The sequence below is a fragment of the Ptychodera flava genome, chromosome 1 (assembly GCF_041260155.1).
Source record: "Ptychodera flava strain L36383 chromosome 1, AS_Pfla_20210202, whole genome shotgun sequence".
Classification (NCBI taxonomy): domain Eukaryota; kingdom Metazoa; phylum Hemichordata; class Enteropneusta; family Ptychoderidae; genus Ptychodera; species Ptychodera flava.
In genome coordinates, this window is record NC_091928.1 from 49,891,777 (window position 1) to 49,914,587 (window position 22,811).

At 37.3% G+C, this 22,811-nt stretch overlaps 1 protein-coding gene across 3 annotated transcripts in view; it reads right to left on the minus strand.

Moving 5' to 3' along the window:
- Positions 1–22,811, minus strand: part of LOC139140353 (MAP kinase-activating death domain protein-like) — an 85,324-nt gene that overhangs the window by 30,158 nt on the left and 32,355 nt on the right. For all 3 annotated transcript variants that reach the window (XM_070709569.1, XM_070709560.1, XM_070709551.1), the window contains exons 3-9: positions 21,730–22,024; positions 13,204–13,335; positions 11,979–12,092; positions 10,438–10,518; positions 7,106–7,438; positions 6,202–6,541; positions 4,379–4,632 (exon numbers count right to left, since the gene is read on the minus strand). In XM_070709569.1, coding sequence (XP_070565670.1) covers positions 4,379–4,632; positions 6,202–6,541; positions 7,106–7,438; positions 10,438–10,518; positions 11,979–12,092; positions 13,204–13,335; positions 21,730–22,024 — 1,549 coding nt within the window. The remainder of the gene's footprint in view (positions 1–4,378; positions 4,633–6,201; positions 6,542–7,105; positions 7,439–10,437; positions 10,519–11,978; positions 12,093–13,203; positions 13,336–21,729; positions 22,025–22,811) is intronic.

The following is a 22,811-nucleotide window of genomic DNA, read 5'->3' on the forward strand; positions in this document are numbered from 1 at the left end:
GAAAATTTGGACAGTTTGGGAAGATATACATGAGTAACCACGGCAGCTGACTGTGAACAGCCATGTGTGCCAAACAGCTGCATAAATATCTGTCTGTTGGCAAACACAGAAAAAATAATTCTGGTGAACAGTAGTGACAGGGCTCCAACCATCACATGTTCAGACAGGCATCGATAATAAATTCTGATATCGGCTTAGTTTATCTGAAGCACAGTGAATTTACCATTTCTGTCTGCCTTCACATAACCACAATTATTCTATCATAATTTTTACATGTAGTGCACATATTGAACAAAATCAGTTCATCAATTCTCATTGAAAGACCATAATCAGTTCAATTTTCCAATTTGCCCACTGCTTGACTTCACTTGACTGATAATTCCCCAGATCTAAATATAGCAACCACTAAACTAACCAATTCAACAGACCGGCACGATCCATGCAGGCTTCAAAAACACTGTACAAAGCCAGCATTGCTTAGCTGAGCTTTGTCAACACTCTACTGGTATATCATGTGTATACAACAAACCTTGTACACATTAATCTACTCTACAGTTCTAATGAAGCTTATGCTACCTTTATTTCACTACTGATATTCTGTAAGCTGGTATTATTTCTACCAGTAAAAACGTGACTACTATTGCTGGGAAGTAGGAGAATGTAAGCTGCTTTATGATTGGCTCAAATTTTTGAATGATTCAGAACTCAGTCACTCATTTGCCAATGGCACTAAAAATGCAACAAAAATGTTTCTTGCTGTTATGTTTTAAGCTGAAACAATGTATTCTACAATTTAGAGGGTACAGTATACAAAGACTTCTGCTTGCTACCAATTACTGGTCATGACTATAGCCAATGTACAGGAAAAATAAATCAGAGTTGAAATAATTGTAACAATTTAAACAAACAGTAACACACAATTACACTTGGCAACCTGTAAAATGGATGTGCCACTTAAGTGACTGAGCCCCTTTAATGCCATATACTGTATTTAATTGTGCAAAACCCTCCACCATTGTGAAGCCATTTGTGGTATGGGGTAGCTGGTATATCTAGAGTCTAGGACTGCACAATAGCAAGTGTGATATACAGTACCCTTAGGTATTTGAGATAGTCACTGAAATATCGGTGAAACTGTGCGGCCAGAATTGTTCAAAGGAAAGAAAAGAAAATATATCAAAGAAATGGAAGAAGTATTTCAGAAAATCAACGGTCAAAACATAGCACATGAAGATGGAATCAGATTATAGAATATGCTATAATACCAACCGTTACAGTCTACAAGTTTCATGAACTTGATTTAGCCTGTGTGACTGTTACATTTTGAATTTTGGCCACTTGCTTGCATGTCTGTGAGTTTGACATTACGTAGTGCCATGAGTTGGTTTTTCGGAAGGAATGTTTAGAGTTGATATAGAAACAGTTCAAACCACAGAGAAGGCCATGTGTGTAAAATTTTACACAGGAAATATTTATGGCCTTGTGTGAGACAACATTGCTGACATCTCCACCATCAGAGTTCAATGTCATGAAAGCTTTGTAAATTAGATAATAATAAAGCAATGTGTCATCCTTTTTAGGATTTGACTTTTACAAATATGACCTTCAAATGACAATGGCTGGAAATGTCTATTCTATGTCAAACACATGACCAATATCAATCACCTTCACTGAGAGTGAAAATTTAAAATTTGGTGGTGTTGTTTATTTTGACATGATTGTCAAATTGTTATCATTTTTCATTACTTAGACACTTGGCATTTATTTTGACATTTCTCATTACTTAGATACTTGGCGAATAGTACGTATGACAACATGGAGTTGGTCAGTTGGTCCTTCATAACTTTTGATGTGAACACTTCATATAAAGTCAAGGCATTTTCACAGTTGTCACAAGTTCAGTGGGTTAGACTTAAAAACATTGGCTACTGTACAATTAAAAACTTTCCTAGGGGGTATGATAGTGTTTATTAATTATGAAAAGCACCCTCAGACAAGCACTGATTATTACCATATGGAAGAGGGGCCCAGCTGTCTTCAGGTTTGCCTTCCTGTGTTGTATTGTACAATACAGTATTGATCTGTTGTTATATACCAGGTGGATTACAAGAGCAATAATTAAGACAGTGTCTACAACCAACAAACAACATAAATACTCCTTGACACAGTAGAGTACCTATTTTTATAGCTGACCATTTTGAAGTTTAATCTTACACATCATTTTGAGTCAAGAAATTGCAGTATTTCGCATGATAAGACAATGTTCACACATTCGTAAGCTCAAAAGGCTTTCCATACGATTCAAAACAACCTCTTGAAAGCATTGCCAGACAGAATTTCATCAATGTCATTTGACATTTTGTATTTTGATTCAGACAACACTCAATACAGCTCAATACACTAGAAAGCTTCATTGATTCAAAAATGTAAAGATTGGTTCAGTTGTTCACTGTATGGCATGAATGTCACAGTTGCCCTGTGGGGACAGTGCCAATATTTTGCCTGTGTTTCTTTGCAAAGACAAATTTCTGACTATCAGACCACTTTGTGACCCCCTTCATGGCAAGTTTACCATAATGGATACATGTAATTATTCCGTCTCTTCATTAAAGAGGCACTCCCACTTGGTAACATTTTTAAAACACATTTTTTTAATGCCAACGGTCGATATTTGACGTGGCAACTCCGCGCGGTTCGCAAGATATCGATAAAAACATGTCATTTCCCGAGCATATTTTTCACATCCCGAAGTTTTACGATCGTTTCTGGTTATCACCCGAAATCCCCCGAAAGTGTGTTGTTGTGCTGATTGACGGATATTCTAAGGAGTCCAAAAACGTTCGAATGACGCAATTAATTTACCTCCTACTGCGATGACTTTATATACATCATGATAAATAACATCATTATCAATGCCTTACCTCTGGTAATTCTTTTTTAAAACTTCTCCTTTGTTTTGTCGTTTTCATTATTCTCAATCAGTTGTATTGAATTTTTAAACAATACCACATAGATATCGTTTTTACGTGTAAAATATTAGTTGCCTCTGATGACTACATTTTGTCGTCTGCCACACAGTTACGCGTGGTTCGATACATAGCGGCCGCCGCGTGTGGTATGCGCGCATACCACGCGGCGGCCACTATGCATACTATGTATCAACCACACCTATCTGTGCTAGTCACCTATGCGAATTCTAGTGGATCAGCAAACTTTGTTTTTCGGGTTTTTTGCCGAGTCAGTAGGACTCGGCTTTCTCCCATGGGACATGACCGCTCACCGACGAGATTGGCACTGCTGTGGCGTACAGCATGCAGCAACGTCAGCGTAGACTTGTACTCCATAGCTTAGTTGACAATGGCCCCAGTGCCGAACGTTCTATGTTCGGAAGCTGAATTCAGGTGGGCCACCGGAATTCAAACTTTAACTTTTTTGAGGACGTGTTTTTATCGATATCTCGCGATCCGCGCGCAGTCGCCATGTCAAATATCGACCGTTGGCATTAAAAAAATGTGTTTTAAAAATGTTACCAAGTGGGAGTGCCTCTTTAATGTATAATATAACAGAAATAAATACGTGTATCTGATGGAATTCCTAATTTCTGCTGGCAACAAAAATTATCTCTATTTTTTCCTTTTTAAACTGATAAAAAATGTAATTTTTTTCAACAATATCCTGTCATTTTTGAAGACTCTTTACTGAAATATAGAACAATATTTGCAGCTCTATCTACTTGAGACAAGAATGAAAATGTGTGCCGCATTTCTGTGGTCATGAATACTTTTCACAATATTTTCATTGTTTTGGTTCTAAAAAACAAGTATAAGTTTTCTGTTTATACATTTAGCCTTAACTGACACCATACGTTGTGTGCAATATGCAGTGTTGTCAGTGACAAATCAATTGTACCGGTAGTCTTGACTAGAATTCATTTGTCAACCATATTATGGCTTCACACACACAGAGGTTATATTGAAAACTTAAGCATTAAGCATCCATACATGATTCTGTGAAAAGAATATTCACATTGTTTTTTTACGAACAGACAACAATTATGGAAAATAGATCAAAAGTTCCAGCTTATTGAGTTTAATGTGACACCCCTCAATCCCTGACTCTCATGTTATTGGCTGTTGACATTGGCTATTTAGAAATATGTAATATTAGTCCTTTGTTTTCCTTTGAAAGTTGTGAGCAGTTAATCGATTCACTCAGATATAGAGCCGATGAAAATCTGTCCCTTTACGTTCAAATAGAAGCATTAACATCCAACATCTAGGGAACGTTTTATGTTTTTACCTTCAAATGTTAATTTAGTCATACTGACTTTTGCTAAATACTGACAAAGGGATGACATTACCATTGGAATGTGGCTTACCTCTGGTGACAATGGCGTGTCTGCTTTCAACACACTTCTTTGGTAAAGCGGAGGAGTTGAGCTACCGCCTGGTCCAAATTCTGAATCCAAGTCGTGTCCAAGTGATGGATAGCTAGATGCCGACGACTCGCTGTCCGGAATTGAGAATGTGGAATCACTGTTGCTCATTGCACTGGCCGGGATTTGTAAGTCATGGGGAGGTGCGTACACTGAATGGTGCTCCAAGTCCACTGGTGGAATGCTTTCAAACTCCCCTGTTAAACAAACCAAGACAAGTAATCATCGTTCAGAATCAAAGTGTTTGAATTTGCCAAATCTCAACTCTCATATTAAAGCTGATATCAATGGTACATTAAGATAGCAATATTCACATAAATGAAATACTTCCACTAGTTCATACAGAATCAGATACAACACTGGAACAATGAATGGAAACTGGACAGTAATAACAACTCATACATAATATCATACTACCATTGTTGAAACACATGAGATTGCTAATTCAATTCATTCCACAGATCAATTCATAAATATTCTATTGTTGTGTCCACAAAAACATGCATTGACACATGCCCTCACATGACATTCATATGATGTTATCTTTTATGATAATTGGCGGCCTGACCTCTACTAAATTGACACACAACTGACTCAAGATATTTCTCACTGCTGCAAGAAAATGTCATATTATGTGTACTAGTATAAAACTGAAGCATACTTCTAACAGAACTTTCTGGAAATTCCTTATTAAAAATTTCACATTCAAAATCTTCATAAAGTTGAACATAAAGTATCAGAATTTATTTTGAGAATTCCATGAATATAGTATGTACCTTACACGGCATAACATTAATAGGAAAACATCACTAGCTGTTAGTGAAACAGCAGACTGGCCCCAGTCGCTTGCCTTTCAGCAGCAGTTACTGGTTGTGGCCAACGTGTTCACCAAACGATATATGCACTAGCCTACCACTAATATGACAGTCTGCTGAAGTTTATTCATTCGATTTACTCTGTTTTGATATTTATGTACACACAGATTTGCAGCAAGTCTAGTGAAACAGATGAAAAAGTAAGCTTTTTACTGGGGAAACAGGAAACATCTATTTTTCCCCCTTGAACTTTACCCCGTTTGTTAAAAAAAATCCTTAACTAGATTGTTATTTGACTAGGGACAGTAGAAAAATTCAGCATACACTTTTAAATGAGGTGATTAGCTCCTAGAGGTACAGGTGTTATCCAAGATGGGTGAATCCATAGCAAGATAACACCAGTCAAATCTCAAGAGGGTAATCAAATTGAAATTCAAATCCCCAATCATTAACTGTAAGGCAATACAGTCTGACTACTAATTGAGTGTATTGTCACTATCTGCTGGCAATTCAATCATTAACATTCACGCTACCATCCCTCTGCAGGTCAGGTTTCACAGTCATGAAATTTTCCATTGCACACTTGAAAGAAAGACAGGTCTCAGGTAGTTTAACAGGTAGGTTTTTAGGTGATAGTGTGTTTCTAATACAGTATATGGAAGCCAACAGCTCAGACAGCCAAGGCACGTCAATACCATGAACAGTTAGAAATTTTGAGGTTAAAATTAAGTAGTTTAATGAGTTTTGCACCATTTTTATTAAATTACTCGATGAATATCATTTAACAATTTGAAACACAAGAAGCAAAGAGGTTTCGAAATCAAAAGTGAGAAGAAACACACGACAGGTATTTTTTAATTTACATATCATCATATGATTTCTTTTTATCTTTGCCGTGATTTGAGTTGTGACTGCCTGTTTTATGCAAATGAGATCATAAATATTAATTACCTGTGACATCACCAGTGATGTCACTGTTCATGATGTCTGTAACGAAGTCACTGAGGGATGAGTACGATGAACTTGTGCTGCCGGCATCGTCCTCCTCCTCTGTGTTACTTCCACTTTCATCTGTCGGGTTCTCATCATCTGATGTTCCTTCAATCGATTCGGCGAGGGTTGCAGCAAGCGTCAGCTTTTCATCATAGACTTTGAACTCCACGGGGCTTAGCTGGGCGCAGTACCATTTTGGTTTGTCCCCGATGAGTTGTGGGTCATAGACTCCTGTGTGGACCCGTAGGAATGCTACGTTGGTTGGGTTCAGGGACCATTCGGCAAAGAACTCCACTGCCTGTGATCAAGAACACACCATTATGACCAGAATAGAACAGAGCAAACAATATCAGGGCAATACAGTTTTCAGAAATGACATGTATATATTGACTATTGCAGGAACACAACCTGGGAAAAGCTCACAGAAATCACAAATTAGAATTTTTCAATTAATAATTTAATTATAATGCAAGTTTTGAATTTGTGGAAATTTGGTAAAATGTAATATATAATTGAGGATGAAAACTGATCTATTATGATATTGTAAAATACACACTTTAATTTTGAACTATTTTATAAAAGAGTATTAAGTAAAATATTGTAAAATGAATGAAAACCAAATATCAATAGTGACAACATAAATCAGCAAAAAAGCAACTTTAGGATGTTGTCATGCCAAGGCATTGTATAGGGTTCAATATATTTAAACCGTTTTACTCCAAATGCCATGTAAACAGGTCCACAACAATGGGTTCAGGCAAAAACCATGGTTGTGAAAGGGTTAAATGATTTGCTTGGCCCCATGGTAACATTTATTCCCACAAGCGACTTGAATCACAGTCACTCCAGGGGAAATGCCTACCTGAGTTTTTGACAGCCTGTCAATAAACTGTGACCTGTGTGCTCTCGATTGCAAGAACTGATTCATTTGGAATGCTACCACGGGCCTAGGGTGCAACCTCAGCGTCCTCGTGTGCTCAACGAAGTTGGCCATGATGTTGGGAGAATTGAAGAACTTCACCATGGCAACCCTGGTTGCTATGTCGACAGAGTCAACATCGTTGCCATAGATGAAAGGGTTGAAACCGACCTCTGAGGTGAAACTCTCTCGCCTGGTCCATGCTGGCTTGGCATTTCCATCTGCTTTGTCCAGGTTGTTGATGGCCTGAGGACTCATGCTCATACTTGCTAGTGCCTGGAGAGGCAAAGTGAAGGAAACAGTTCATGGCCTGTTGATGGCCTGACTCATGCTCATACTTGCTAGTGCCTGGAGAGGCAAAGTGAAGGAAACAGTTCATGGCCTGTTGATGGCCTGACTCATGCTCATACTTACTAGTGCCTGGAGAGGCAAAGTGAAGGAAACAGTTCATATCATTTGACTGCAACAATGTCAATGCTACCTTGTATTTAATCAAAAATCACAAATGTTTATTCAAGATATACAGAACACTATAAATTTTATGATTCACATGTATGCATTACCAAATTTTTCACAATTGTTTTATGATATAGAAAATACAAGTTTTGGTATCAGACAACAAATCATTTAAATTTACTGATATAAAACCTTTTCATTCAAATGGCAAAAAATAATTTGAAAGGTATGCCTCAGTATCTATGGTGACTTTTTGCCTTTAAGTAAAAGTCTTCACGTGATGGCAAGCATGACTGTGTGGGCAGCTGTAGAAGACTAGAATTTTCATCAAAATGAACCCCCTGGGGTCAATTCTGGAGAGCCCGATGTACTTCCAAGCTACAGTGAACACTCCCTGAAATGGAGAATACCTCATCTTTCAAACACAAAGGACAAAATGTGACTCTCAAAGGAAGTCATTACATCCCTCCAGGGCCGTGCAAGAAACCCATCTGATCGAAAACCTCTGTTCCTCCCACATAATCATATAAAAAACATTGATGCGTGGGAGTATTAAACACATCTTTTTGAAATATAGAGTTTCAGTAAATGGACCAGTGAAACCACCTACAGCAGAAAAGGATGACAAAGTCTTGGAGTTTTTAAAAATATGGTATCGAATCCCAACCATTGAAAAAAAGCTGCTTGCTGTATGACAGCATCTGTTCAGGACTCAAAAACTACCAGTACAAAACTCCCTACAATTTTTCTGTACTGTGCAATGAATAACAAGATAGTCAAAGTTTCTGTACAGGTCATGTTTGAAATGTTAGCAGACTCTTTAAATTAAATGTTCCCTTTTCTCACTCATATTCGACCCTCAGAACCCTGCTTGAGAGTATTGTTTGTTCTTGTGTGATGTCATAGGTCACCATGGGTCAGAGTTCAAAGGTTAATACTGGGGCAATATACCAGAACATCTGACACACAAAGATGAGTACTGATTTAATTAAACAGCAGCAACATATTTTATTAGTTAGATTTTTGATACACAATGTAGGAGAGTTCAAACTAACTACCTGGACCTAGCTTGCATTCTGATATTCTGAATTATGGAAAGGTGCAAAAGACCCTTTCTAAATGGATGTGCACAACATGCATGTTGACGATAATGACGAAAACCATCAGAAATTTTACTGAGAAAACTAAAGTACAGTCTGTACGCTGGCTTAGGTTGTTTGCAAACAGTAAGTGTGTCCAAATTTTGTGGGAAAATTGATTAATTCTGCTACAGTTGAATAGTCATTCCATATAATATTTGTACATGTGATAATGTAAGTGCAAAGACTTTGGAGAGTCTCTCAGCAGATACTTCATCATTGCAGTCAATTTATTGGATACTTCTAAGTAAGTGATGCATTGTAGAATATGTCAAAATTTTTAAATCCACTGTATTCAACACGAAAATCACATCAAACTATGGGAAGGTTCCTTTTTGTAGAAAATACCAGCATTTGCATGGCTTTGGCCTTCATCACAAAATCATGTTTTTGAATTGTAAATCAAGTGGAAATATGCATGTACCCGTGTTTATGCCTGTCCATACAACATAACGGCCATGAAACCAGTCTGAGAGAAAAATGCATATTCTAGTGTTTCCTTGTACTTAAAATAATTCTGACCTTGCACGCAGGGACTGACAGAAATAGTGGTGCAGGAAATGTGTAATCAGGGATGCACAGAGTGCAGAGAGTAAAAAATTTACATTGTCATTCCTATTAAAATATTTTGGGTAGATAGAAGAAAATAAGATATTTTGCCTTCACATCCCTGGTACACTGAGGGTGGGGTAACTATTACCGGTGAGGAATTGTATTCTCACACTGTATTGTTTAGGCATATATAAAAGTACATGTATGTAGTTTAGGTTGGTCAATTGCTGTCCTCTTAAACCCAGATGTGCATATCATTAGATGGATGGAGGATTGCATACCGGTACACTTAATTAAACTGCAACTATAGCACTGGCGGACACCACACTTCAGTGTGAACAGGTATTGTACACTCTCTCATTGATGACAAATACCCGGTACATTGAAATAGACTGACACATGATGTAATGTGGTCATGTTGACTGATGTGACACAAAAAATTATTACATAATGCTGTTAGACATGCAGCAGGTAGAAAAAAACTTTGTAAACACGTTTCACACAGCATTGGGTGCAGATGAATGTGGACTGCATTTTTCAAATGAAAATGATATAAATCAGAGAACGTCATTGATGATAATGTTGTTTTCCACAGTAAAATAAGATGAAATTAAAATTTTTGCAAATATTGAAGGGGACGCAGGAAAAACAACAATCCCATGGACTGAGATGGAATGTCTCATACTCGTCACAGAGTTTCTGTCTTATTACTAGCTATAGAGTTTTGTTCTTGTGTTAGCTAAATGACGATTCCAGAACCAAATCTTTCCTACATTTTCTGGGATAAAATAACATGAGAGGCGCCATTGGGGTGTCTGCTAACTTCAGTTCACTATACAGCAATTTTATCTTGTACAGTGCTTTGAGTATTTTAAAATAAAAAAAGTCCTTTAGAAACTCAGAACGATCTTGTTGTAGTTCACCCAAGGTCAACATTGAGTTGACAATGTCTTGCGTTTGCACAAAGAATTTGGTCAGCATCGATTTCCTTGATACAGATGAGATTCCCAACAGCAAGCCGTTATCTCATCACAAAATTCATTACAAGCTCCAAATTCAATCAAAATACAGTATAAATCTGGTCAATTCCCTTGCGGCATTTTGTTTCTTGTAATCCCATCTACTTACCTGTTTGAGATGGTTCTTAAGAACGGTTCCTTCTGGTTCAGGTAAGGTCGGCAGTTCATCGGCGCTCAGCGGTACTGTAATCTGTAACATCATCAAGACATTTGATCAGGCACTCAAGGCTGTAATGCCCAAAATTTCATTCCAGAAATAAAATTGAGTCCTGGGTATTATATTTCATGGTTTTATTCCATGACCAGTTATCCTGGACAGCTAAGATTTTTGGAGCTTTGGTAAAGGAAAACTCTTTTTAATGACTAAACTCAAAATAATTGTAACTTTTTGACAATGTTTATTTTCATAAAGTATTTGTGTTCAATGTTGGAAGTACGGCTCCTTTGTCTATTCACCAACATAACAGGGGTGTCCCTAAGCTCACAGTAAGACGACACAATATCCAAATTTGGAGGATGAATTTCCAAATGTGGTCAGTGAATATCCAAATTTGGAGGATGAATTTCCAAATGTGGTCAGTGAATTTCCAAATTTGGTGGGTGGATTCCCAAAGTTGGTGGGCGAATTTCTTAATTTGGTGGGTGAATCGACGAGGGAGTACAGTTCCTTTTTGGAGAAAAGGTAGACAGTATAGTAAGGCAGAATAGCCAGTTGTTTTTGCTGGCTGCCGGCTCGTATCAACACCCCTGCATAGTGGAATACCAAGGGTTCATGTCAGTACAGCTTTTCTTTGTTCAGTGTACATTGTCAGTGTTGGTGAATAATATTTCATGTCCAGACTGTAACAGAATTTCAATCATCCACAATTCACATCAGTTCTCTTTTTCCCAATGACAGTCTTCTATAAGTTACCAAGTCGGACTTGGTTGCAACATGTTTTGGGTTGCGCAGTTGGTATGCTTGACATCGTTAAGCAAAGTAGTTGCCTCCTGAATTGTTTACTATGTTTGATAGCATTTTATAGTATTGGGTTTTTACTAAAAAGGACTTGGGATATAAGAGTAACTGGTGTCTGGGAAATTTATGTTCAGTTTTAACTAGATGTAGATACTGCTTGGTAAGTTTATGGTAGCTTACCGGTACAACTAATTCCAACCTGGGAGAAAGAGGGATAAATATCATTTTTACGTAAAAGTAAGGGCAATGAGCTCATGGTATCTCAGATCCTGGAATCTCCTTGGCAGAGAAAAACATTATCACCAGTGGACATTTGTCACAGAATGTGCCTTTCTCTCATGATACATTGTTTACTATAGTTTACTGAATGTTTGTACCTGGTAGTCCCTCCACCCCCCCCCCCCCCCCCCCCACCCCTTCAATAAAGAGTGCCAATATTCAAGAACAGAGCAGTATACCGGTAGATTGAAAATGAAGTTATGATTGCGAACTTGACTGTACTGTTTACCTGGCATATGTTGTACGGTAGAGGTCGAAAAACAGCTTGGAACATTTGAGGAAATCTGTTTTGGTTCCAGCTTGCAACATTCTGTCGTCTTTGCATGTTTGCTCCTAAACGACACATACCGGTATCTGTTTACTTGCATATTGGCACATGCATGAATTGTAAGCACTGGTGCAATTTGTCTTACCTTGTTTGAATCAAGATCTATGAGCCAGACGTCATCTGGCATCCTGAACTGTGATTTGTACGGGAAAAAACTGGCAGGAACTCCAATAATGTACGGTGTTGGCGCAAGAAGTAACTGCAACAAAAACATATCACTGAAGCGGTTACTCTTTTGTTGTAGTCATCTGTTTGTAAATTTTGCACCAACTTTGAACACTGAAAGGCAGGGTGTTTCTATCAAACTTAGAAAATGGTTATTCTTTCACTAGAACATGCGATAAAATTTGCAGTTTCATTAAACTACAACTTTACCGAAAATCTATTTCTCCTCGACTTTTATATGGTATTTCTAAAGTTACATCAAAATTTATCTTTAATTTTGATCAGAATTCCATCCATCTGATTTCAAGAATTGTTTTGTCCAATGACATTTGACATTTACAATATTAATGTTTTAAGCTAATCCACTGCACGATTACCGAGAATTCCAATCAGTAGTGTCCTATTATGCAAATTTCAATGGTGATCTCAATAGCCTGAAGCAGAATTGGCACTCAGACATTTAAAAAATTGGGGTCAAATTGACATACACTATCTTTGATATGAGTGGGAAATTCAATTTGAATATACCAATATATAGTCCAAACACATATGCCTGGTACATATCAATCAATCCAGACACAATGCTGTACAGAGAGACAGACCACACTCTTTTTTTTTTTTGAAACATTGCATGGATCCTATAGGTTTTAGTTCTTGATTAACCTTAGATTACCAGATCAACAAAAAACTTGATCAGCTAGATCATAAAACAGTCTTGTAGTGTACTAGTTAAAGGTATAATGCTCCTCAGGGACATAGAGTCAGATTTTACCCACTTTTACAATACATTTTCGGTCTACCACTTGTGGTGGTTCATTTTGAAGTTAATGCATAAAATTAACTTTTCACAGGCTTATTATTCAGAAAATCGAATTTTCAACTTTTTTCCATAGAGTTAACACACGGCTGATGGCCATTTTGAATTTCCTGTGTCAGTAAATCTAGCACCAAAGTAACCCCCATATTTGTTTTTTATGTCAAAAAGGAAATGGTTAAGTTTAATTATGGAAAGTTTGCGCAAAAGTTGAAGTCTTTCAATTTCGTGGCACATCCTACAGTACCTTACTTAACATGAGAACACACTAGTGTCAAGATTCATGTTAAGCTTGTGATAGAAAAAAATTGTTAATTTATTTAGCATTTACCTGTTCAGCTGAGCTCATACACGTGGGCAGTAGAGGAATAACAGGAAACATATACTCTAGGGGATAAATCATGGATACAAACGCCATCACACTCATGGATAATGCATTGTAATCTCTTGATTGAAGGACAACCTGAATGGTAAAAAAGACAAAGTTGAGAATATTCCATCTAAATGAGATCTACCAGTGTACTCAATGATTACAGAAAATATATTAAGAAGAGGAGTATGCAGAAAATTTAAATGTCATATGATTAATAATATTTGTTAATTACAGTTGCTTATCTTCAATCTGATGCAGACATACCTCCTTTAAAATTATATGTATTCGTTTTTAGATAAAATATAGAAAGCTATCAAAATTTCACAACATTAGGTTTTTCCCATTAAAGATCAAGCAAGTTGGAATGTTTCAATATTAGTATGTGCAAGAAGTTTTCCATGTCGAGAACAACACAATCTGAATTCAGACAAAAATAACAAAACATGTTGAGTGATAATCAGGGTAATGCAAGTGGCAGAAGGTACGTCATGACAGGTGACCCGTACCAAAGGTCATAACGGTGGGCAGGCATCTCTATTTCTGAATTAACCTTTCTTTCCCTCAGTACCTGGCATACATGTTCAGTCAAAACCTTTTGCAGTAACAAACATTAACCAAGTCTAAACCCTAGATAACTTATGAACTTTGCTTGTTTGCACCAAACTGTGAACAAATTTAAATAAATTATTATCATTCAGATCATTACAATGATTTTGAAGCCTCGGGAGATTTAATATATTTTATGATACGCAAATTGTGCAAATCATGCATTATTTTTTTATTTCACAAAATACACGCTGAAATTTTCTTTTGATACTATTTCTTTTAATGTATTAGTACCAACTAAGCTAATATGATGAAACTCTCCCATGAAGAAATCATCATAATTCAAAATAGTTTATCACAGAACCTATTCAGAAATGAGGAAAACATGGAGAATGTTACAAAAAGCCTTAAACTGAGTCACAATTTCAAAATTGCACTTGTCAAAGGGTACACTGAATGTGTCATGATATCATATGAATTATACATATCCGGCTGAAAATGTTGAAGATGATGAAATTCAACTCTGTCAAGTGGCAAAATTGTTCTACATGGTTAATGTGCATGGCTAATGTCAGTGGGCAAACTTCCAACAGTCATGGCTAGCTGCTCAAATATTTAAGATGCAAGAACTGAAGACTGCTGAGTCAGACTATTATAGACACAAGAGATAAACAGGTTTGTGGTCATTTTCAGCATTTATTGGCAAAGAATATTGAACACTATTTGTTTGATGATTTGTATTCTGGTGATGATCTCAATTATTACACATGAGTAGGTAAGTGCCACAGGGTTTTAGCAAGACGACGTCATTGGAAAGAAAATTCCCAAGGAGAGTTTTCTCTGTAGCCTTTCAAGCTACTGCAGTTAATTGCAGAGAAAACAGTAGTTACAGTATAAAAAAAGAGCTTAATTTTTTTTACAATTGTGTTTTACATTCTCGCTCAAATTGAAGTAACTGTTCTAAACTGCAGAAACAGGGGTGACAGTATAAAAATACAATTTTAATTTTTTTTACATTCTAACTCAAATTGCAGTTTCTACTGGTAATTCTGAGTATTTATAATCAAATAGGACTATATTCTTTGGTGAAAATAATATCTGTAGCAGAGAGCTTTGATGAAGTTTGCCCTTTTTGATTAAAATTAATCTTAAACCAATGACAATGGTGTTCTAATTTCTAAAACAAAGTTTTACCGGTACATTGCATTACAGAAGTAACATGGCTACAAGATTATGGGTTGGTTTTGATTTGATGGCTTGGATGAAAACTAATTGTTAATTTACACAATTGTGAAAATTTTGCAGCCACTCTTTCAGTAATCAGAGTTACAAGTCAAAAAGTAGAATATACAGCCAGATTATTTAGGTAAATTGGATATTGTTTGTCAGGATATTATGTGGGAAGATTGCATCCATGATCCCTAAACTCATTTACAAAGCAATATTTGGAATGAATGCATCTCTAATGGATCTAATAATACAGTATTGGTACACACAAATGGCCAAATCTGATTCTCATGCATCCATGTATGAATAATGAATTATTCATCCTTATGGAAGAGGCACATGCCATTTCTTTGATATTATGCTGTGAGATTCTATCAAGAAATAAACAATTGCAGATACACATATCAAGCAATGACATTTTCTTAAAACCACTCCAACAGAGTGATAAAGGAGAATGAAATATCTTATGAAAGAAGCAATATGGCATTAGTTTGGACAGATTTAATGTTGTCAACACCTAAATTATCAAAAGATTAACTTGTCAAAAATGACGATATTAACTGCAGAAATCACTGAAATTATAGACAGCGGAGGGGAATGTATTTGAAATTTTAAGCACTGAACACACTCTCAAAGTGAATGTAACTGGGATTCGGTGTACATTTGAGAAATTTAAGACCACATTTTTGCATATTTTAAGTGTAAACTCTTGACAATCTTTACTAAAATTCTAAACATAGGATTTATCTTTTTCAATGTGTATGGTATACAAATATGAAACTTGCATGTCATTAGGGCCGTTCACATTAGCCAAAAAAGACTCGGCCCTTGTCCTAGCCAGGTTCGTGGCCGACCAAAAAAACAGGTGTGAACGGTTCTGGCCGGCCACTGTCCGGACAATTTCTGTCCTAGTCGAGAGGGGTGGTTTGTGGCCGACCCAGGTCTCTGGCCGAGCAGTAAACAGCGTATGTGAACGTGTTTGTCCGACTCAGGTCCCAGTTGACGCCTTTTGTAGTTGACATGCAGTGTAGTCTTTGACCTAGTCGACGATTCAGTATCATTTTAGACATGGCGAGTCGAGTAGTCAATTGGGCTACGGAAGAAATCAAGTGTCTTTTAGGCATTTGGAACGAAGATATGGTAAAAAATCTGATGGACCGCAAGGGATGGAATCGCCTACAATATCATCTCACAGCTTTTGTCAGAGCATGGGTTTGATCATAGCCCAGATCAATGCAAACGTAAGATGAAACATTTGAAGTCCGAATTCAAAAACGTTTCTGATCGGTCGGGGAAGAAAGACCTGTATGTTTTACGAAGAACTTAGCCAGATTATTGGCAGCAGACCTGCAGTAAATCCCGCTGCAGGCTCGGTTGTGGACAGTTGCAGACGCTACCAAATGATCTAGGCTAGGACAGCGTTGAACGTAATGTGAACGCGGACAAAAGATTAGCTTATCTTCTCACATTCTGCCGGATTAGTTCTGGCCGGCCTGGGCCTAGATGTGAACCCCATAATAAGCGCTCTATGATTGCAGTGTTCTCCACGAGGGGCTTCTTTTGTCGCCGCCCACCTTAATCTCGCCCGCCCAACTTTTATCTCGCCCGCCCACCTTTGTTTTCTGTAGCCTAAACTGTTTCACAGTCAGTTGTCCGAACAATATCTGAAAGCCTATTGAATAAAAATGACAGCAACTGACAACGTCGTGTAATAAAGAGGGGCCGTTCACACATCTGTCGGTTTGTTTTGCGACTGCATGCAATCCTCAATGTTCTCAAAGGATCGGCCCGATCCTTTATTTTTTTTCGCCCGATCCTCTTTCATATCCGCCGATCTCAGCGGCGATTTTGTCACGCTTTTATTTCAGCGAGCTTTTAGTGTGAAACGGCCGTAGTGCCGATGAACATTCACTAAGACTTCAAGTTCAATTCAAAAAGCTTGAAATGTGCCGACCGTACCGTACAGACACTGTCCATTTCATACAACGGACACGGTACAAGGCTCGGTGTTGCATTTTTGCCAGCGGGCACTCAGTCAAAGCATCTATACTATAGGCAATACCATTGCCGCCAATGTCTCGTACTTGTAAGGATCCGAAGGTCAGGAAAAGTGATTTCGATCAGATGTGGCTAAAATCGTACGATGGTTGACACAAATATCAGATGCAAAAAAGTATGGTACTTCGCGTGTTCAGGTCGTTGCGTATCCGAGCCGAGTTTAATAGCCATTTTGAGATCCGTGTACGTCCACATGACGTTGAAGCCATGTGTGTCACTTCCTGTCACGCATTCGTAACTTGCATGCGATTCACTCGATTGACTTTGAGAAGCAGTTGCGTTTGATCAAATTTCAAAATCCGTGAGCCGTTTTAAAATATTAAAGGCACAATGAAATGAAGTAAAAAGAAAATGCACGAGCTAAAATCATCATTCGTGTGATCATCCGAATACAGCAGCTATGTACACACGGTTCTGTACTGTATAGTTCAAAGGTCGCGTGTGATCGAGATCAAGAGCGCCAGCGTGCTCCTGCTCCACACAAACATGCATGGCAGCCTACGCCGCGCAGTTGTCAAAGTTTTGTATGTTTGCCGAACTATGAGTCGATGAAATTTCAAATCTTTCTCTTGGAAATACCTGGTATCATTTTTTTGGGGCCTCTCTTTATTATGAATAGAGTTTTAAAGTCAACGTATGTTTCTCTGCAGGCATGCTCCGCTGACTTTTTAACTAAGTGCAAATATTCAGTCCCGTATCAACTTGTCATGGACGCGGCACGTAAAAAAAGACGTTCATGGCTTTACCAATCGGGCTACAGACAATCATACAGTAACAGAGGATCATATGAAAACGTGCCACCATTTGCCATCGATTATTTCGAACACTGATACTTCTCATGTAGGCCTACTTTTGAATTTTTATGTTGGTATTGTGCAATATATTTACTAAATTGTGTATTGTTTGTATTAGTTCAATGTTTTTTTTTCACTTTTGATGTTTTATTATTTATTTAATGTAAATAAAAAGGATTTAAATTTAAAAATAAATTGCATAGCTTGCCATTTATCACTGCTGAATGGAGAAAAATATTAAAAATGTCAGAAGTATATCTCATCACTGGAATGCCTTGTGAATAGCCCTGGTGATATGTAAATTGTATGCAAATATTATGCAAATAAATATGCTAATTAGCCGCCCGCCTTTAATTTTCATTTGTGGAGAACACTGGATTGTAGAGTTGAAATATCATCAACCAGATTTATGTACCAGTACATGCAAATTATTTGCTGAGTAACTCTTAATGATGTGAGTCATCGACAACACATTTTCATCAGCTTAAATTGGCTTTCATTATGAAATTTCCAAATGCTGCTACAGCATTCTGCAACAACTGTTACAATTTCCAAGGTCAGCATATGAAAATAATTTTGCACATGTATCAGTCAGCTATCTGCCTGACTAACAGCTACAGCACTGTCCAGCTCTGATTTACTAAAATCTTGAGTTCTGAATGTAGAATGATAGAGTTTGTTGCCTGGTGTAAAGTTCATTTAGCCTCTCCTTGAACAGTATTATCACAATAAAATTTGTTATGCCCAGTGTCGTACTTACAGACTGGGCATGAAAACAAGTACCGCTCTTCACATCTACTTTTGCAGTACAAACTTGAATGAATCATTTAGGCTCTGAAATTCACAAACCACTTTTATCAGGAATTGTAAATCTAGACAACCTTAAAAACTCACATATCATTTGATATACTGGCACTGAGAAAAGATATGGGGTCACTTTTCAATGATGACACGGCAATAAGCCTTGACATGTACAATCGTGAAAAAAGATAGCAGATGTTATACTGTTACCATCCTGTCCAGAAGGTATGTAGCACTCATGTGTCATTGTACTTCATACACCATGTTATCATCTTAAAATTCATTGCCTGTGGGTGGATCTTCACTCATGAACAGTAGCCCTCTCACTAAATTACACACGTGTATTAAAAGTCAATTGGTAAATAATTTGATAATCATGATCTTTATCCACATCTTTGGATTCTCTCCTGTTTCTATCTTGAATGAAGGCATAGTTCTACAAGTTTTTTTCTGTCTTTCTCTATTTTGAATTGCCTTGTTTTCTTTAGGCTGTTATAGGCAATGTGTGTAATCATATTTTCCATATTACATTCATAGCAGTATCTTCTGCATGAATAATCAACTTGTCATGCTATTGAGGTCAGGGAGTAATTCATTTTAACCCAATAATTGATAAACCAAGGTAGGTGAAATTGGATAGATGGTGCCTGTATGCCATTCCAATGAACACTTATGTAGCAAGATGACATCAAGTAAATTATAGAATGAAGGAAAAGGACAACTTAATTATGCAAATTGAGGACACATACAGTTGACCTCTCTTCTTTGATTACACTGGTTCATCTTATGCTATTAAAAAATTGATTGAGACCAGACAGGACACAAGGGAGAGCGATTTTTTCAAAATAAAGATAGCCAACTTCAAAGGAAAACCTACTGCTGGGTATTATAAATCTAATAATCATAAATGCTTTCTTCAGATGCAAAAGTACCTATCTGCTATCATTGCACATCAGAAACAGTAAATTTTCAAAAAGGGTTTCTACCCAGTGTGTAGATTTTTCCACATGTACACATACTGGTAAAGGTTTGAATTCATGAGAGACCTCTACTTGTTTGATCAATTAAAATTCCTTCCATTTACACTGGGAAAAATTATCGCCATCCCTTGATAAATAATCTAGCAAACATGGGACAGCTTCTGTACTACATATGAGGGGCCCGTTAAGGTATGGTATATGCTATTCATGTCTGACGATGACTTGTGTTCTAACTCGTACTGGTCAGGTAATCCTGACAAGAACATTCATGTGTAAGACTCAGTCAAATGTGTTCAAACCCAGTATAATGCACGCATCAATTCTACCATGATAAGTTTGCTAGGCTCCTGTGACGCACAGATAATTTCACAATTTCCTTCTCGAATTGCAAATTCAAAAACATCAAGTGGCGCCACCTCCAATACAATCTTCCATCTTTTCTGATTAGTAAACAATCATACATGTCACCTTTCCACCTGATACAATTAGGAGTTTTCATCTCGGCAGTGTTAACTGTGGTATTAGCGGCACCCTGCCCAGAAACTTGGCCGACAATCATGAATTCCCGGATTGAATTTTGCCATTATCCATGTGTCTCTCTTGACAGTAAGAATGGGAAAATCTGCCGGATTGCTGATTGATTGTGTATCTGAGCAGACACTGAATAATTCACTGAATTCAGCAAAATCAATGTCATTGTAGAACCTATCATTTCTGACAGCTTGGCGAGTTTCACATGATAAATTTTTTCTTCAATCGTAGCTGGGAAAGAAAATTACTGAACTAGTTATAAAGGTGACATTCTGCTTTCAACAGAATGTGTCCACATTTGCATTTCTATGTCATAATATATTTATAAGATAAAATGAAAAACCACACACATGTTGAAACTCATGTTTCTCAAGTTTTTTTTGACAAAGAGGTTCGTACATGTCTTTGATATCAGCATACTTCCAAACAGACACAAAAATATTCATGACTTGAAAATTTGAAAGTAGACTCATTATTCATTTACAGGGAAAAGTTCAGAAGTAATCTGTTCTGATCATTTTATGACAGTTATCAGCTCCATCAATCATTTATTACATTTGAAATATCAAAATGTACAAGTGCTGTTTGCAAATTACCCTGTGTAGAAGTCACATTTGATCAAAATCTTGGTGATGGTTGGATCAATGTGTCTGACACTTCTTTAAGTTTCTGGATGGTTTAATCATCTGTTCAATGATTAATATACAGTGGCACTACAGTTAATGATTTCATCTGTCATGGTAGAGAGTGGATTGATAGCATGCATAATGACTGGGTCGCCATCTAGGGAACCTTAATTAGACCTGTGCCCTAGCAGTATCTTGAATATACGGCTAGTTTTCAATCGGGTTCGAACCCACAACATACGGCATCAGTCGCCTAGCGGAGAGGCCACAGAGAGAACCGCTCGGCTAAATCTCCTCTCCCAAAAAAAGAGTGGTTCAATAGCCGGCTATTAAAGTTGTTGCATTTTTCTGACTGAGACCGCTCCAAACGTTGTAGAGTTCGTGAAGCACTCATGCACCCATGCGCACTATCCCACATCGCACATACAAACTTTATCGAAGCAAAGAAACGAATTCAATAGTATGCAATCACATAGCACAGTGTAGATTACAAATTCAAAAAAGACATTTTCTTTGAAAAGCAATGTGTACTTTTTTGGGAAGGTCATCTTTATTGCACTATGCATTAGTATTTGTGATAGCATACAAGTGTGTGTGCACCTGTACAAATACGTAGGAGCTTTAAATATATAATAGTACCAGCATGTACGGCATAGCTACCAGGTATATGGCTGTGTGTAGGCATGTATACCGTATATCAATATGTCTGCATAATAAACATATGACATTATCATACATGTAATGGATGCACCATCAGATGTGCACCGTTCAAGTCTACCAGGCATATGCCTCAGTATGTACCGGTACAACAACTGCTTGTGTCGCTTTTTTTTTAATATGAACCCTGGTTTTGAACCTGAAAGTATTTGAATCAACCAATCATTAGCAATGTAATGAATCCCTAAACCTATCACAGCTCACCTTGTGCTCTTGAAGAATGCAGGTCAATACTTGTAGACAGGTTTCTACACCAAGTAACTCCAGTGGTAGATGCAATGGAAAATCAGCCATACTGAACCGAGTATGGTCTGGCAGTGCTAGGGTTAGCGGGGAATGCATATGAGTGGGCAGAATTTCCAGCTCGATCCTCGTCTTGCCGGGGACAGGAACAGGAGCGCTGAGAAGCCGCAAGATCCAAGTCTCAATCTCTCTGACATCATGCCGTACAATGCCTGGGTTCTCACAGACACCGGTCAAAACTCCCCACACAGAATCCCTGAAAGATGAAATGAGAAACATACCAACCATTATATCTAATATTCCAGTCATGCAAACAGGAATTTGTGCAATGAAAATAAAAATTCTGACCAACGAGAGAAGCACAAGTGCATGTAGACCAATGTACAAAAAGAAAATCACTGAAACGAGACAAAGATGTGAAATGTATGGAGAGGCAATTTAAAGTATCCATCATCTTTGATGTCTCATTTTTTGATAAAGTACTTCACAGTGTATGCATATTCCTCCTAATATGCACATCTCTCACTTGATGCAATCTGTATAATTCATCATCAGAAAGTTTAATGAACCATACAAATGCCCATCCATACACATGGAGCTGGAAACACTATGAAAATGTGGCACTTGTGCATAAAGCAATTTAATTTACAATAATGATTGGGGACAACAGGGTTCTGCTAACTTAGATAATTTGTTTTGTGATACACGTCGAACATCAAAAGTTGTTACAATCATTTCTAGTTAAAGATGAAATTATATCAGATTCATGGGAAATCTCTGTGTGAAGAAATACCGGCATCATAACTTTATAGGCATTGGGATTATGCAGAATGGGTACCTACATCTTTTTTCTGTCCTGAACCATATTTTTTCTTACATATCAGATCAATGTTTTTTTCAAACAGTCATCTTTAAATATTATTAAAAGTGAACACAGTATGGCAGTAAGTATGGCAATGACTCTCAAACACGTTAAGTTGTCAGGGAGGTAGCTATCTAGTATTCACACCATTCTCTGTAATCACAGTTGATGAAATCCTCAT